Source organism: Neolamprologus multifasciatus, chromosome 12 (assembly GCF_963576455.1).
Source record: "Neolamprologus multifasciatus chromosome 12, fNeoMul1.2, whole genome shotgun sequence".
NCBI classification, from domain to species: domain Eukaryota; kingdom Metazoa; phylum Chordata; class Actinopteri; order Cichliformes; family Cichlidae; genus Neolamprologus; species Neolamprologus multifasciatus.
This window is the reverse complement of record NC_140450.1, coordinates 19,409,901-19,424,253: the sequence shown is the minus strand read 5'-3', so window position 1 is coordinate 19,424,253 and position 14,353 is coordinate 19,409,901. Positions and strand designations below refer to the sequence as shown.

Here is a 14,353-nt window from a genome sequence, read left to right as displayed (position 1 = left end):
GCCCCAATGACTGCCCACCTATTGCACTGGCTGCTCCCTGTAAATGCTGCTTCCATGAGCATCATCTGCTGCTAAAACTTACCAGTGTTTGGATTTATTGTAGTTACACTGACCACCAGGGAACATAAAATAAACAACGAAGGCGCACTTACTGTGTGTGTGTGCGTGCGCGCGCGCGCGCGCGCGCGGGAATGCTACACTTCTATCAGTGTGTGCAGCAGAGGAAGAAAGCCTGAAAATGCAGTTGTTGCAGTAAATCCTGGGTTCAGTGAGGGGGTAGGGTGGAGCAGGATTACAAAGGTATAGCCTACTAAGTCTTATAGAAATGAGCTCTTGAGTTATTTCAATTCCTTATGCTCCCACTGTGGGAGAGACGGGTCAAGGTCATTCACCTGATAACCACACATTCATTTCTATGGAAATGATGATGACAGCAGTGACACGGGTGATGATCAGCATGCAGCACCAAAACCTTTATGGTGTTTTCAGAATGCTAATGCTTTCACTTTAAAAAACACAAAACAAAACATATTATAAAAGAATAGAGATCATATTAGATCATTTCCACTCTCCACATGGACTAATTTGATGTTTGACAGGTGACAGGTGCACACGCACTGCTCTTGTTTGATGGAAAAAGCATATTTGAGTGAAAGCTAGGGTGGAGCGTGTGGATATGCACGACAAGATGAACTATCAGATTTGCCCAGTGTGCAGGGAAGGCCATCTGACATCACTGACACATCACTCAGTTTAATTGAATTGCCAGGGGTCACAGAGAGCTCCAGTATCTAAAAAGCCAGATCAAGAGAGCAGGGAGAAGTGAATGAATCATTCATGGCTTATAAAACAAATGCTCCGCCAAAATATTAATGCCAGCAGTTATCAGGGGTAGATTTAACCTGTTAATTAGATTTTAATCAATCAGTAAGTAAATGCTAATAACGTACATCGCCCAGCCAAAGAAACATCAGTGCCCTTTTTTGGTGAAATAAAACAAAACAGTTTACATCAGTTCTGACAAAAACAGTGAGCAACAGAGTACATTAAGCTCTAAAAGGAGCTGATGGCACCAAGCCCCCTCCCCACGAAATGAAATTCAACACAGAGGAGCTGCAGCCCAAGAATGCAACCCCTGCTCATTTATTCACTCCTGCACAGCAGTGAGCACTCAGACTCTGCTCACAACTAATGTGGGACATTTTCATTACCGACCCGAGTGCTGTTTACTTATTGTTCATCATGGAGCGCCCTTTAGTGTGCTGATTTTAGGTTTCTTTAAGTTTCTTCATCTTTCAGTTCAGCTAATAAATCGGTTTTATGGTGATAGTAGGTTCCTTTCTGGTGTTTTGAAACTTTATGACATACCTTTGTGCGCTTATTGCACACATCACTCAACATTATAACTAATGCATGAGTAATTCAGCCAAAACGTTATTTTGACTAGCTATTACCAAACAATTAAGTGAGGTTCCAATGGTGTGTATGTTCTACTAAATAAATTGTCCTCCAGTGCTTTAACAAGAATAAAAACTACAGCAGTCATCTACTGTCTTGCATTGTTTTAATAAAATGTGTCGCACACAGTTGCTTCAGATTTTTTTTCTTCTAAACAGAGATCACAGAAAAAAAAGTTTTATTTCCAGTTTGAAATCAGTAAAAAAAAAACAAAAGGGCTCCAAAAACACTTCTGTGCTTCTCGGTAGAACTACTGTAATCTTTCACAGGCTGTCATGCTTTTATATAACGTACATGAACACGCAGATATTACACATATGGGAATATGCAAGTTATAAAACCTCTGTCTTTAGGTAGTGCTGTGTCTTTTGCTTCACCTGTGGGCTGTTTGGTACACTCGATGTCTGCCGGTCGTAGTCGCCCATGCACACAGCTACAAAGAACAAAGTCCCTCCGATGACCAGTGCCAGGCCTCCGAACCATCCGGAGAACATCGCCTCCCCATACTCCCATCGTGGCATCACATCAGGAAAACCTTCATCCCAGAAGTCCACCACAGTTGTATAGGCCACAACAGACACAGGAGCCAGAGTAGTGAGCCCAGACACCCAGGACAGCACCCCACTAAAGATGAGGAGCCTTCTCTTCACACCAGGCGGCTCTATACACATCTCAACCCCCTCTAGACCCGGAAAAGCAGCCAGTACAGCTGAAGCACCAGTACCAATAGAAACTGACATGAGCACCCTGGAGATCTGTAGGTCCATCGGCAGTCCCATGATGGAATCGTAGGCCTTACACTGAATTCCCACTTCCTCGGTGTAGAGGCAGGTGTGCCACAGCCCAGAGAACCAGTTCTCCACTTCATTGAGATCAGAGTTCATTGTTTTCCAATGTGGAAGGAAGGTGGTGATCAGAGATGTCACCAAGCCTCCAACTGTCACAAAGAGCGCGGTCCTTTGCATCATTTTAGCTGTTAGAAAAACCATCTTCTGCCTTTGTGCAGTGAAGTCTGTGCTGTGATTCTGTGTCCAAATCTAAGTAAAGTTAGGTAAGCCATCCAAGTGGCTCTGTAGCTCGTCCCACCTGCTGGACAGACCTGGACGGCCCACTTCTTACTTCTTTAAGAAAATGCACCTGATAAGTAGGAGATAATCTCGTACCACTGCATAACAACGGCCATACTGTTTGGTTTCAGTGTTCAATGTCATCCCAGCGAACAACGAACTCTGTATTTAAATGAAACCAGATAGGAGCAGAGGGATTCTGGGCCGTGTGTTTGCACAAGTCAACTTGAATGAAACATGAGCAACCTGTGCATGAGGGACACATAAAAAAGAAAGACATAAAAGTTACTGTTTCACGTGACTGTGAACTTCAGTACAACTTTAAACGTTTCAGCAAAATTAAGTGAGGTATGGTCTTTCATTTTTTTATTATATATTATTTGTTTAAGATATTTATTTTGATTTGCAAAATTTCTCAAGTATCTCTACTATGAATAGCACTTTGTGCTCACTGCAGCAATACAAAAGTCCAAAAGAGTCCAGCACTTTGGGAATTCCTCTGTGGGTTGTTACAGATCCTGCAGTACAACTGACAGCTTGTAGAAAACCAATATAATGCCTCTGCATTTAGGACAAACATTTTGTCTTAGTCCCATGAACAAAATTTACTATAAACGTTCAGAAAATACTTTTCTTTTAGTTTTATTGATCTCATACTGGGATTATTAAGGGTGACCTCAGTACATATATAAGAACCTATAACACATATCAAATTAATAATTAAAATTGAACCACTTAATTTAATTTAGATCACGTGAGTAAACCAAAATCGCTGCAGTGCAAAACCTTGCAGATTCAAAAGGAATTCATCCGCTCAAACCAGGGAGTGTTGTCTGAATTTATCATGCATAGATCTGTGGAAACTGAGACCCCTGACGGACATGCTAATTTAATTAAAGGTCAAGGTCTGACCTTCAGCTTTTTCACACTGTGTTTAAGTTGCACTGGCTTTAGTTTGCAACAGTAGTCTGAATTTTAGATTAGCACCAGTAAGGCCAACAAAAATGTCTTTGAATATTTTACTTTAAACATCAGCTGTTTAAAAGTTAAAAATTAAAAATTATACTGCTGGACTGGATGAGGACTGCTGCCCCACTTTAACCCCAAACACTAAAAACAGCAAAACAACCTGCCGGCTGATCCAGTCTAGTATGGTCCCTGCATAAAGCCAGTGAGGAAGGCCAATGCTGTAGTTTTAGGGAAAGCTGACATAATGGAGTTATCGGCTCTTTGCACAGATGGCTGTAGGATTTAAAAGCAGTTTAAAAATTAGGTTTGGGCTCAAGAATAAAGTCATCTGTTAGAGTCTCTAACAGATGACTTTATTCTTTTTGTGTAGTGTTATCACGAATCTAGAGCCCAGAAGATTCGTGATAACACAACGTGACAATAGCTTCTAAAGAGAGGTTAAATCAATCAATTCTGTGGTTTCAGAAAAACTTCAGTTTTTTGACACATTCCTTTGTGTTTATTGATTAACTGACAAAATGGTTGAGCACAAACTTCGATCATGTTGGTATACTGGTGAATCAGAGCACAGACACAGAACACATGACTCATTCTGTAAGAGATTTATTAAGGCTTCAAGTGCATGATAACAGAATAATATCACTAAATACTAAGTTCAGTATTGTAGGATACACAGATTTTGTTAATGGTAAGAATTATCACAAAGACATGTACCAGCAACAGTACTTAACACAGAGATATAGTATAATTATTTTCATATGATTTGGATTCTTTACTTTACCACAAAAGACATATGTAAATAATACAAACTTAAATGAATAGAGATTTAGATAAATAACCCATTTGACTTTAATAGATGATGTTTTATTGAGATGATACATCTGATGAAATTGAATCCATTTCTATTGTCACAATTATGAAATGTTACAGTAACCTGTATATTTATCAAAAAAAAAAAAAAAAAGCAAAAGCAACAGTGAGCAGAATAATCTCTTTGCAAAAAAGGTCTGTCTGTACAAAATAAATAAAAGCAGAGTTATACATGAAAAGATCATTTTACACTATTTAACAATTCTAGGTACAATCTGGTTCCTTCACTGATTTCATTCCTCGCTGAGATGCAGAGGGACAAACAACAACAACAACAACAACAGCAACTCGATACAGTGTGGATAAAAGGCATCAGTTGAATGGGGTATGACACATGCAAGGAATGATTAGGTGGAGCAGGGATGTATGGCTTCTGCAAGAGTAGAAAAGAGCCGTCCTAAATATCGGAGCACATCTCGGCACACTGTTTGTCTGATATGTGTGTGGCTAGCGACTCAATGATGTCCAACAACAGCAGCTGGCTGAGAGACCTCAGGTTGGGGAGCTTGGATACCTTTGGGAGGGGAGGAGAACAAAAAAAATGAAAAAAAGAACAGCAAATTAAGATAAGACAATGAGTCAAAAATGGGGAATAAGCAGCACTTGATTGCTCATGCACAACAAAATGAAGATAAAAGATAAAAAGAAGATAAAAGCTTAACAGAAATACAGCAGAGCTAACACTCCAGTGAAGTAAAGTGAAAACTGAGTGCTTCTTTGTTCCTTTGGATAACAAACAATAATCAGAGCGACACCTCATCTCATTGCGATGAGGTGCTTGTACAGCCGGCCAGCCTGTAAACAGTCTCCTCTTCACGCAGAAGATGGAGGGTGATCCACTAAGAGGCCAAAGGTGTCAGTCTCCCGCAAAGAAGAGGGGACTAGAGGGTTAGCTCAGCTGCAGTGAGTGGGCAGCAAACCCCCAGGGCTTCGGATACAAGCCCACCCACCTTGATGAACTGGTGGACAATAATGTGGAGACAGTGCTTCTTCATGTCCAGAGCCTGGGTCTTATCAGCTGCCTCAAGAATCTGAGGGAGGATAGCGAGAGAGAAGTGAGTGAAGAAATGATTTATTTTGTACAAAAGTGAGAGACTGCATTGTCCAATTAGGTCACTGCTCCCCCTGGGAGAAAGCACAATACCTGCAAGACATTCTCCACAGTGACGTTCATCTCGAGATTCTGCTTGCAGTAAGCCTGCAGTCTGTTGTTAGAAAACCCATAGTAATATGGTGCAGCAAACAGATAGCTGTTAATCTAGGGTCAAGGATGTAAACCAAGTTTACCGCAATGAAACTCACGTTAACCAAAAGTAAGCCCAGGTGCTTCGACAACCCATGTGGCTTAATTTTCAAAAAAGCTTCAGTGTGATTTAGAAACTCACTATATGAAACTGCAAATTTAACAACTTCATAACAGAAACATTTTAGGCCTTATTTTGTTTCTGGCATTGACACATTTATGAATTATTTCATTGTTTCCCTGATCTTATTTACTTATAAACCATTTCTAAACATTAACCAACACTAACTCTTAACTTAAACATCGCCATCTTCTAACTTACAGATAAAAAGTTCACACCTTTTTTTTATGTTAAATATTGAGTTCTTTTGTGACGAGCCAGCAGTTTTACTGTTAGTGATACAAACTGTACTCGATACACATGTCTCTGTAGGAATATGTTGTTTTTTTTAAGGATCTGAACAGAAGAAAAGTATTGAGGTCTCTTTTTAGACAGAAATTCATTAACGAATTATTATTATTTCACAGGCTATCTTTGCCTTCAATTAAGTTACTCATTTCATTTTTATTTATATTTGCAGACGTTAATGTTAACGTTAAAAAAAAACAAAACCAAAAAACTCTACAATTGAGAAGGATACAGGGAATCCTCTGGAGGCATGTTCACGTCACCATAGTAGATATAACGCAGCATCGACTCAAAGGCCTGCTTACTCGGGACCATCTCACCAATGGATATATTTACTTGACCGTCCACGGGCATGAAGGAGCGGAACATTGCCTCAAAGTAACTGAGGAGTAACAGTATCAAAAGGATAAGCTGAAATGGACCATGACCAACTGTGATACAACATCAAGCCATTACAGAAAGCAATCAAATCTACTCTAGACTCTAGTAGTAGTAGACCTAGAGGCAACTATCGGCACAGGAGCATAAAATCCACATTAAATCAAATTCATCTTAAGTAAGATACCAAAAATACAAAACAAAACAACCCATCCATAAAATCTACGCTGATCTACCTGGACCGAGCTGCTAGTATGGCTTTGTGTGCAGGCCGTGGGTGACCATCTAACAGCAGAATAATGTCACAAAACTCAAAGCCGCTTCCCTCCAGGTAGGCCTTCATGTCCTGCACCAGGGAGGTCCCGATGTCCACAGGCTGGTCAGAGTACACCCTAGGAGGAGGCTGCTGCTTTCGTCGCACAATCTCCACTATCAGGGGAGTGGAGAGATGCTCGAACTCTTTTGTCATGATAACCTGGTTAAAGTGTGACTCCTTAACCACAAAATTAAGGCAATGTTCCTGAAGAAAGACAAAAGATGTTGGTATTAGTGTCATAATAACTAGTACTGTCAAAATTAAAGCGTTAACGCAGATCAAGCCGTCATCACGACTAACACGATAAAAAAAAAATTAACGCATCTGGAGCACAGAATGACTCAAAATCCCTGAAATGTTTCTGTCAACGCATTTCGGGCAGTTTGTCCAAATAGAGTTACCTTCGCACATGCGCAAATGGGCAGTAGATCTGGTAGTGACGGGCAGCTGAACCAATCAACTCAATTTGGAAGATATATAAGTTTTAAACAATCAGAAACAACTTTTTTTGAGTTTTAATGAACAAAATGTAAATGGTAAAATGGTAAATGGCCTGCATTTGTATAGCGCTTTACTCAGTCCCTAAGGACCCCAAAGCACTACATTCAGTCATTCACCCATTCACACACTGGCAATGGCAAGCTACATTGTAGCCACAGTTGCCCTGGGGCGCACTGACAGAGGCGAGGCTGCCGGACACTGGCGCCACCGGGCCCTCTGACCACCACCAGTAGGCAAACATGGGGTTAGTGTCTTGCCCAAGGATGTTTGACATGCAGCCAGGAGGCAGCCTGGGATCGAACCACCGACCTTCTGATTAGTGGCTGACCTGCTCTGCCACCTGAGCTACAGTCATGTTAGCAGGACAGCATCCGTAAACTCTTGTTTGTTTATTTTCCAGACTAAAGTCATATTCATTTAACTTGGCCTCACTCCATCTTTTTACCATGGTCGTCCATGTTCCAGCCCAACAGTTTGAAAATCAGTAAAATTTAGAAACTTTAACCACTAGAGGTCAGTATAAGACGTTTTTCATCTGTTAACATTTAATCTGGACGTACCTTGAGCTGGTCGAGCTGCAGTTTGTTGGCATTTTCACAGACACTGAGAACATTCTGCAGGTCGACTGATGCTTCAATGTACTGCACACAGAGCTGCTCCAGCCGGGAAAGCTTAAAGCTAAGGGCCAGTTTGTACACATCCATAATCAGGAGAACATCCTGCACATGACCTGTGTAGACAGATACACACAAGAATAAACATTTTCCCTCTCTTTTGCAGCAAGACTGGTAACAACCAAGCGTGAGAAGCATGAGCAGAGTGGTACCTCTGCGAGGGTACTGGATCTTGTCTGTGTAGAGAAACTGCATTAAGACTTCAAAAGGCTGAGCCTCCGCTTCTCTGATGGATACCTCCAGCAGCGGCTGTGTGCCCGATGGCCTGTTGCCTGCTGGCATATCCTTTGGGCCTCCAGCTGCTCCTTCATCCTCACTGCTCTCCTGTTTTGTCTTCTGTAAGACAGTAAAGTATGCAATTATCATTCTGGCTCAGTGAATACACCAGTGACCCATTACTCTTACAAATGCTTACATTATATATCTTGATGCCTCAGACCTACAAGCTTAGATAAATATGTTCATTAAAGCATTAAATGTGCAATATTTATGCTGCCGCACCTTTTCTGTAGTGAAAGCCTCACTGACTTTTCATAAAACTGAAATTTAGAGAATGTAGCTCATCATCCAGTCCATTACATTTCACGGGTTACTGCCCATAAAATGGTAACTGGGACCTTGACTTTGTGCACAATTTGGGTGAAGACCCAATTAGGTCAACCTTTAAATTTGATTCAGTTCTGACGAATACTGTAGGACTAGATATTCTTGTGAACTGTGGACTGACGACAGACGCCTCGCCATGGCGGATGAGCTGAAAATGAACTAAAATGATTACATTTGCAGCTTCACTTTACGCATTAAGTCTGAACTGAGTTAATTTTCTATAAATATGAGTGTCTGAAAAAATACGAGCAATAACTCCTTGATTTTCCCCTTCAACACTATTGTTGGACAAATACCAAACACTAGCCTTTTATTACAGATAATTACCAAATCATTACTCTTTCTTTATGACAATAACCTCTATAACTCTAACCTATTTCAGTGGAGATGGAAACCAACCAATCATGATGTGATCACGACTAATTGTTTCTCCTCTTGCGGTGTTCATTGTTTTAAAAAGGTGTTTCATTTCATGATGCCGCACAGCTTGAAGAGTGCAGGTTGGAGGATGTGGATTCAATTCTAAACTTTTCAGCTTTTTGTGCAGTTTTGAGCCATTTAATATTTGAATTGTGACACAGGTGCTCGAAGTTGTGTCACCATTTCACCGTGTTTCTGATTTCCAAGATGTGGAATCAGCCTGATTTTTCATATTTATAAATATCTTCTGAGATCACTGACTCCTCTAACACAGTGTCAGAGGAGATGCACTTGGTGCATTGTCCTAACCTGTCGCTGCCTATCTCGAGCCTGCAGGATTTTCTTCCGCAACCACTGACATCTTGCAGTCACTATGGCGATATGCCCCAAGACTCTCTCTTCACTCTGCAAACAAGACAACAATGAGTCAGACAAGTGGAAAAAAACAACAACAACAACAAAAAAAAAGTTTGGCAGATCATGTGCGAGTCACCATGAATTTCAAGAATTGCCTTTGGGTTTGTGAGCCTTTATGTAGCTTGCCATCACCAGTGTGTGAATGGGTGGATGACTGGATGTGTAAAGCGCTTTGGGGTCCTTAGGGACTAGTAAAGCGCTATACAAATACAGGCCATTTACCATTTTTATTACAAGAAGACAGTTGAGAAAGCTGGGGAAGAGGGCAGGGGGAAGCCATGCAGCAAAGGTGCCTGGGACAGATTTGAACCTAGGCCCATGCAACAACCTCAGAGCATACTGGTAACCTACTCAACCCATGTAGTTAAACCGGCACCCCACCTTGAAATTTTAATCAGCACTTTAGAGGCTTGGCTTCCAGTTTTACAGCAATGAAAACTCACCTCGCCCAGAATAAACTCCACATCACAGAACTGACGGTTCTCCCACAGTTTGCCATAATCCTCATGGAGGGTACACTTTGGGTAGCATGAAAACTACAAAAGTGAAAGTTTTAGCAATCAATCTTAAGGCAGGACAGACTTTTTAACTATGGTGGTATATCTCAGCAATGAGGTGATTTGACACCAACCTGGAATCTGTACATCTCCCCACTGCGGACATTGTTGTCCACAGTCCCGCCAAAGATGTACATGGCATCCAGAATCACAGCAGCAGCATGGAAGAGCCTCCCACTGGGCATCTGAGAAAAAACAAAAACAAAAAAAGATAGTTTAATTACATATCTGTAAAATCCACCTAAATGTGTTTTATATTCCTATCTGGGGTGACACAAAAGGAACACCATACCACTATGATTTACAATAATATAAATTGTCTTGCACAAATTTCAGCAACAAAATGCAGACTGTCTACAGCAACGAAAAGAATGTAAAGTAAGTAAACTCAAAATGGCTCATCACTCAACAGCCTTTCCAAACATATTGTGTTTGCATTACATAAAGAAATAGTATAATAGATAGGAATGGAGCGTACAGGAACAAAGTGTTCTCGTTTAATAATTTACTGTACTAATAAATAATATTTGTGATATCATTCATCCACCTCCATATCTACTAACATAGTTCTTTGTGTCAACAAATGAATGATATCACAAACACAATGAACATTTTCCAAATTTTTTCATACCTCACTGTCATGGCTGGGTTGGATCACCTCCCAGGTCTGAGAGTCAACATCATAGCAGTGCAGCTCATTGGGCAGGGTGTTGTCAGCAGCACCTCCAAATACATACAGGTGCCGGTCAAAGGCAACCATAGTGTGTCCATAGCGCCTCTGCGGAGGTGGAGGGGAGCCCCGCAGCAAATGTTCGGTTGGTATACGTGTCCACCTGAGAACATGGGAGTTATGAGTGTCGGGTAATGCTGGTAAATATAGTATAAGTAGCTGAATGATATAAAAAAGGGTGCTGCTTACATGTGGCCTTGGAACTCAAACTGAAAGAGGTTGTTAGTAATTTTGGCTCCACTCTGTCCAGAAAACACAAACATCTTGTCCCTGCATACGGCGACAGGGAAGTTGCAGCAAGACGGGGGAATTTCACCACTCTGATCGATCTGATGGACACAAAGACACAAAGACAGACGTGAACAATTACCAAGAGTTTCTGAGTCTTTAACTTTAAATGTTGTTCTCTTTTGTTGTGAAAATGAATGAAACATGCCTCTTCCCAGCACGCGTGCTCTCGGTCCTGCAGACTGATGGTCCACATGTCGTTCAACCTATACGTGGGCGAAATAGTCACCAAGGTTATGCACAAAAACAAATACATCTGCAGAAAATGAAATAAAAAATTCATACATACCTGGCATTTCCATCATAACCGGCAAATATCCAGAGTTTATCACTGTAGACTGTGGCCCCATGTGCAGATCTGGCCACTGGCAAGCTAGAACAGAGATGCAGGATTTTTAGGACTAGTTTCACAGACAACACTTAAGTATAGTCCCAGACTAAATTTTTATTTGCCTCTGTACCTCAAAGGGCCTTGCAAAGACTTAAAACAGTTGTAGATTTTGCTTGTCCTGGATTAAACTAAGCAGACTGCAAGACTGAGGATTAGCGATACTATGGGATTAATTTGAACCTTAAATTAATTTTTGAAGGAGGTGGGCTTAACTTTTATCAGCAATTTTGCAAAGAATAGAGGATTTTGGAATTGGGGGGGCTTTCATGCTAGGACATAGTAGAAGGCAACTGTGCACAGTGTGAGGTCCTCCAAAGTTTTAGTTTAGCCAGTAAACATAAAGGCACATGCGAAACCAGCCCACAGTTTTTCCAACATATTTTATCCTCCAGACAACCTAAAGCACGGGTGTTGAACCCCAGGCCCCGAGGGTCGGTGTCCTGGAAGTTTTAGATGTGTCCAACACAGCTGATTTAAATGGCTAAATGACCTCAACATGTCTTGACGTTCTCCAGAGGCCTGGTAATGAACTAATAATTTGATTCAGATGTGTTGACCCAGAGTGAGATCTAAAACCTGCAGGACACCGGCCCTCGAGGCCTGGAGTTCGACACACCTGACCCTAAAGTATTAAGGGTGGGAACCACGGAGGCAAGATACAATAATATCATGGCACACAATAACAATGACAATGTTTGGTCATTATTAAAAAGAAACGAGTTAATACATTACCTTCCCTCCACTTTCCATTCAGTCCACTGTCCTGTAGCAAACTTGTACTCAAAAAGGTCATTTTTATTTTTCAGGTTTGAATTTGAGTAAATGTCTCCAGTGTAGCCCCCTAGAAAATATCAAAGTTGAACATTACAGAAATGCCACCAGAGTTTAAAATGGATAAAATAAAGGATTTTTATAGATAATGAAGGATTTACCAAATACAAACATGCTGCTGCCATAGACCACAGCTGAGTGGTGGTATCTGGGGGCAGGTGGCGTTCCAGTGGTGAAAGCTCTGTGAATTATAGACATGTGTCAACTTTTATTTTATTATACGGTTAGGATTGTGTATGTTCTATATATACTCTGGCTGATTTGGTGTCTTGTATTGTAATACTTTCAAAAAGTGTCTGAAATAAGCTGATCTTTATGATTACTTTTTAGTGCTCCTTGTTCTGATACTCACTGCATGCACACTATGATGGTCTTAAAATGTAAATGGTAAAATGGTAAATGGCCTGTATTTGTATAACGCTTTACTTAGTCCCTATGGACCCCAAAGCGCTTTACACTACATTCAGTCATCAGTCATAAGTATGTGTTAGTCTAGGTTATTCCGTGGATTGTGATATGTATTGCAACGAAGTAAAATCAAATCAACTGTGGCTGTGAGGCTATAGCCTTACCGACACCAGGAACAGTCCTTCACATCAAAGCGAAGCAGATCATTCAGCATGTTTTTGCTGTTGGGTGACACAGAATTCTCACATACATATAATAATACATATATCTGAAAAATGTCTGCAGAAGTCTTGTAGCCCTTACCCATTATCTCCCCCGAACACATATATTGCATCTCTGTAAGCCACCACAGTGTGCTTGCTGCGCCTGCGTGAAGCCGCATGAAGTTCAGTAAGACCACAGGTATTCAGTTTGAGTGAAGATGCTGCTGCTGCTCATCTGTCCACATCTTACCTTGCACCAACAAACTCATCGCATGGAGGGAGTCTTCTCCAGCGATGAACAGTCTCAAATGGGCCGAAATTAAGTGTCAAATATTCCACGCTGTCAGAGCAGCTGTGGTCGAAATCAACACTCGGAGCCACTTTAGTTGACTTACAGGACATGTTTTTGCTAACTCCCCGGCTCAATTAGATGTCAGGGCCACTCATCTGCAGGGACGTGAACGGTTAACGACGCTGTTAATGCCCCAGCACAAGTGCTAATACTTCTGTCACTACATGTAAATCTGGAGTGACATTGGTACTACTCTTACCCAAGTCTTCTTTGTTAAAGATTAAGGCTGTTGTCCTCCAGAGAACTGTTAGCTACAAAAAAGCTCAGCTAAACCTGGCTAGCTAGCTAGCCTCTAGCTAGTGCTACGCCCCAAAACTAGCAACATGAAGACGAAAACGACAAGTTAACGAACAACGCTAACATTGCGCTAAAACATCTGGCCAACCGGTTCGATACCTACGATGTCATGATATTACACAGACAAAAAAACAACACCAAGAAATCAAAAGCAGTGGTAAATCCACGCCCCCCACAACCCTGTATGCTGCGGGTACTTCACTTCCTGTAATGTTAAAAAGGCGGAGTCAAAATGCTTTCAGTCCTGTAATCTTGAGTAGTATGTGCACATTTGAAGTTGACATGAAACACTATACAAATTTACACTTTGGAGTCCTACTCTAAAAACCTGTCATAGATTTAGCACCGTCTTCAAAGCTGGAATTTGTTAAAGAGTCTTTGAAATTAAAGATTTTAAAGCACGTTAAGCAAAGAAAGAAAATAAGTAAACTAAAACTAAAAAAGCAGCAGTCACTCATTGCTGCCCCTGGTAGCAGCAATTATTATAGAGATAATTTTAATGCAGTATTATATGCATTAAAATATTCTCTTTTCCCAAGCATATCATGTTTGAATTTACAACATACAGGGTTACCACATGCGCATCACACCACAAAAGCATGATCGGGAATCCTGACATCCATAAGCATGTCTGTATGAGATTGATGTATGCAACAGACAAAAGAAAAAAATATTGTTTTGGCTTGGAAATTATTATTTTACAAAAGAAGAAGACTAACGTGGATTTTTTTTTTTATACACCGAACTTAAACAGGCTCTCTTTCAAGGAAACTAAAACTTTAGTAAGTTATTGGTTCCCACTTGATCACGAGTTAGCTAACATAAACTAACAATCTATTAACAGCAACCAACCAAACAACGCAGTGACCGTCTTTGTTGTGATAAAATAAAACAAACATTCTCTAAAAAGTTTAGAGCAGGGCTCCATGGTGTAAATTTGTCTCAACAAATGCAGTGTTTCATGCCCG

At 40.8% G+C, this 14,353-nt stretch overlaps 2 protein-coding genes across 2 annotated transcripts; both read right to left on the bottom strand.

Annotated features, from left to right (window-relative positions):
• Positions 1-584: 584 nt before the first annotated feature.
• Positions 585-3,369, bottom strand: cldn26 (claudin 26). The gene has a single exon (XM_085179807.1). The coding sequence runs from the start codon at positions 2,445-2,447 to the stop codon at positions 1,791-1,793; it is 657 nt and encodes a 218-aa protein (XP_085035933.1). The 5' UTR covers positions 2,448-3,369; the 3' UTR covers positions 585-1,790.
• Positions 3,370-4,081: 712 nt separating this feature from the next.
• On the bottom strand, positions 4,082-13,614 carry lztr1 (leucine zipper like post translational regulator 1). Its single transcript, XM_085179797.1, has 20 exons — positions 13,288-13,614; positions 12,987-13,183; positions 12,837-12,899; positions 12,698-12,754; positions 12,227-12,306; positions 12,027-12,135; positions 11,193-11,276; positions 11,052-11,109; positions 10,805-10,944; positions 10,517-10,718; positions 9,960-10,070; positions 9,772-9,864; positions 9,221-9,316; positions 8,038-8,221; positions 7,772-7,941; positions 6,631-6,914; positions 6,249-6,398; positions 5,509-5,614; positions 5,315-5,395; positions 4,082-4,878 (listed from the first exon to the last, which is right to left on the bottom strand). The coding sequence occupies exons 2-20, from the start codon at positions 13,136-13,138 to the stop codon at positions 4,762-4,764; spliced, it is 2,337 nt and encodes a 778-aa protein (XP_085035923.1). The 5' UTR covers positions 13,139-13,183; positions 13,288-13,614; the 3' UTR covers positions 4,082-4,761.
• Between the last annotated feature and the right edge of the window lie 739 nt (positions 13,615-14,353).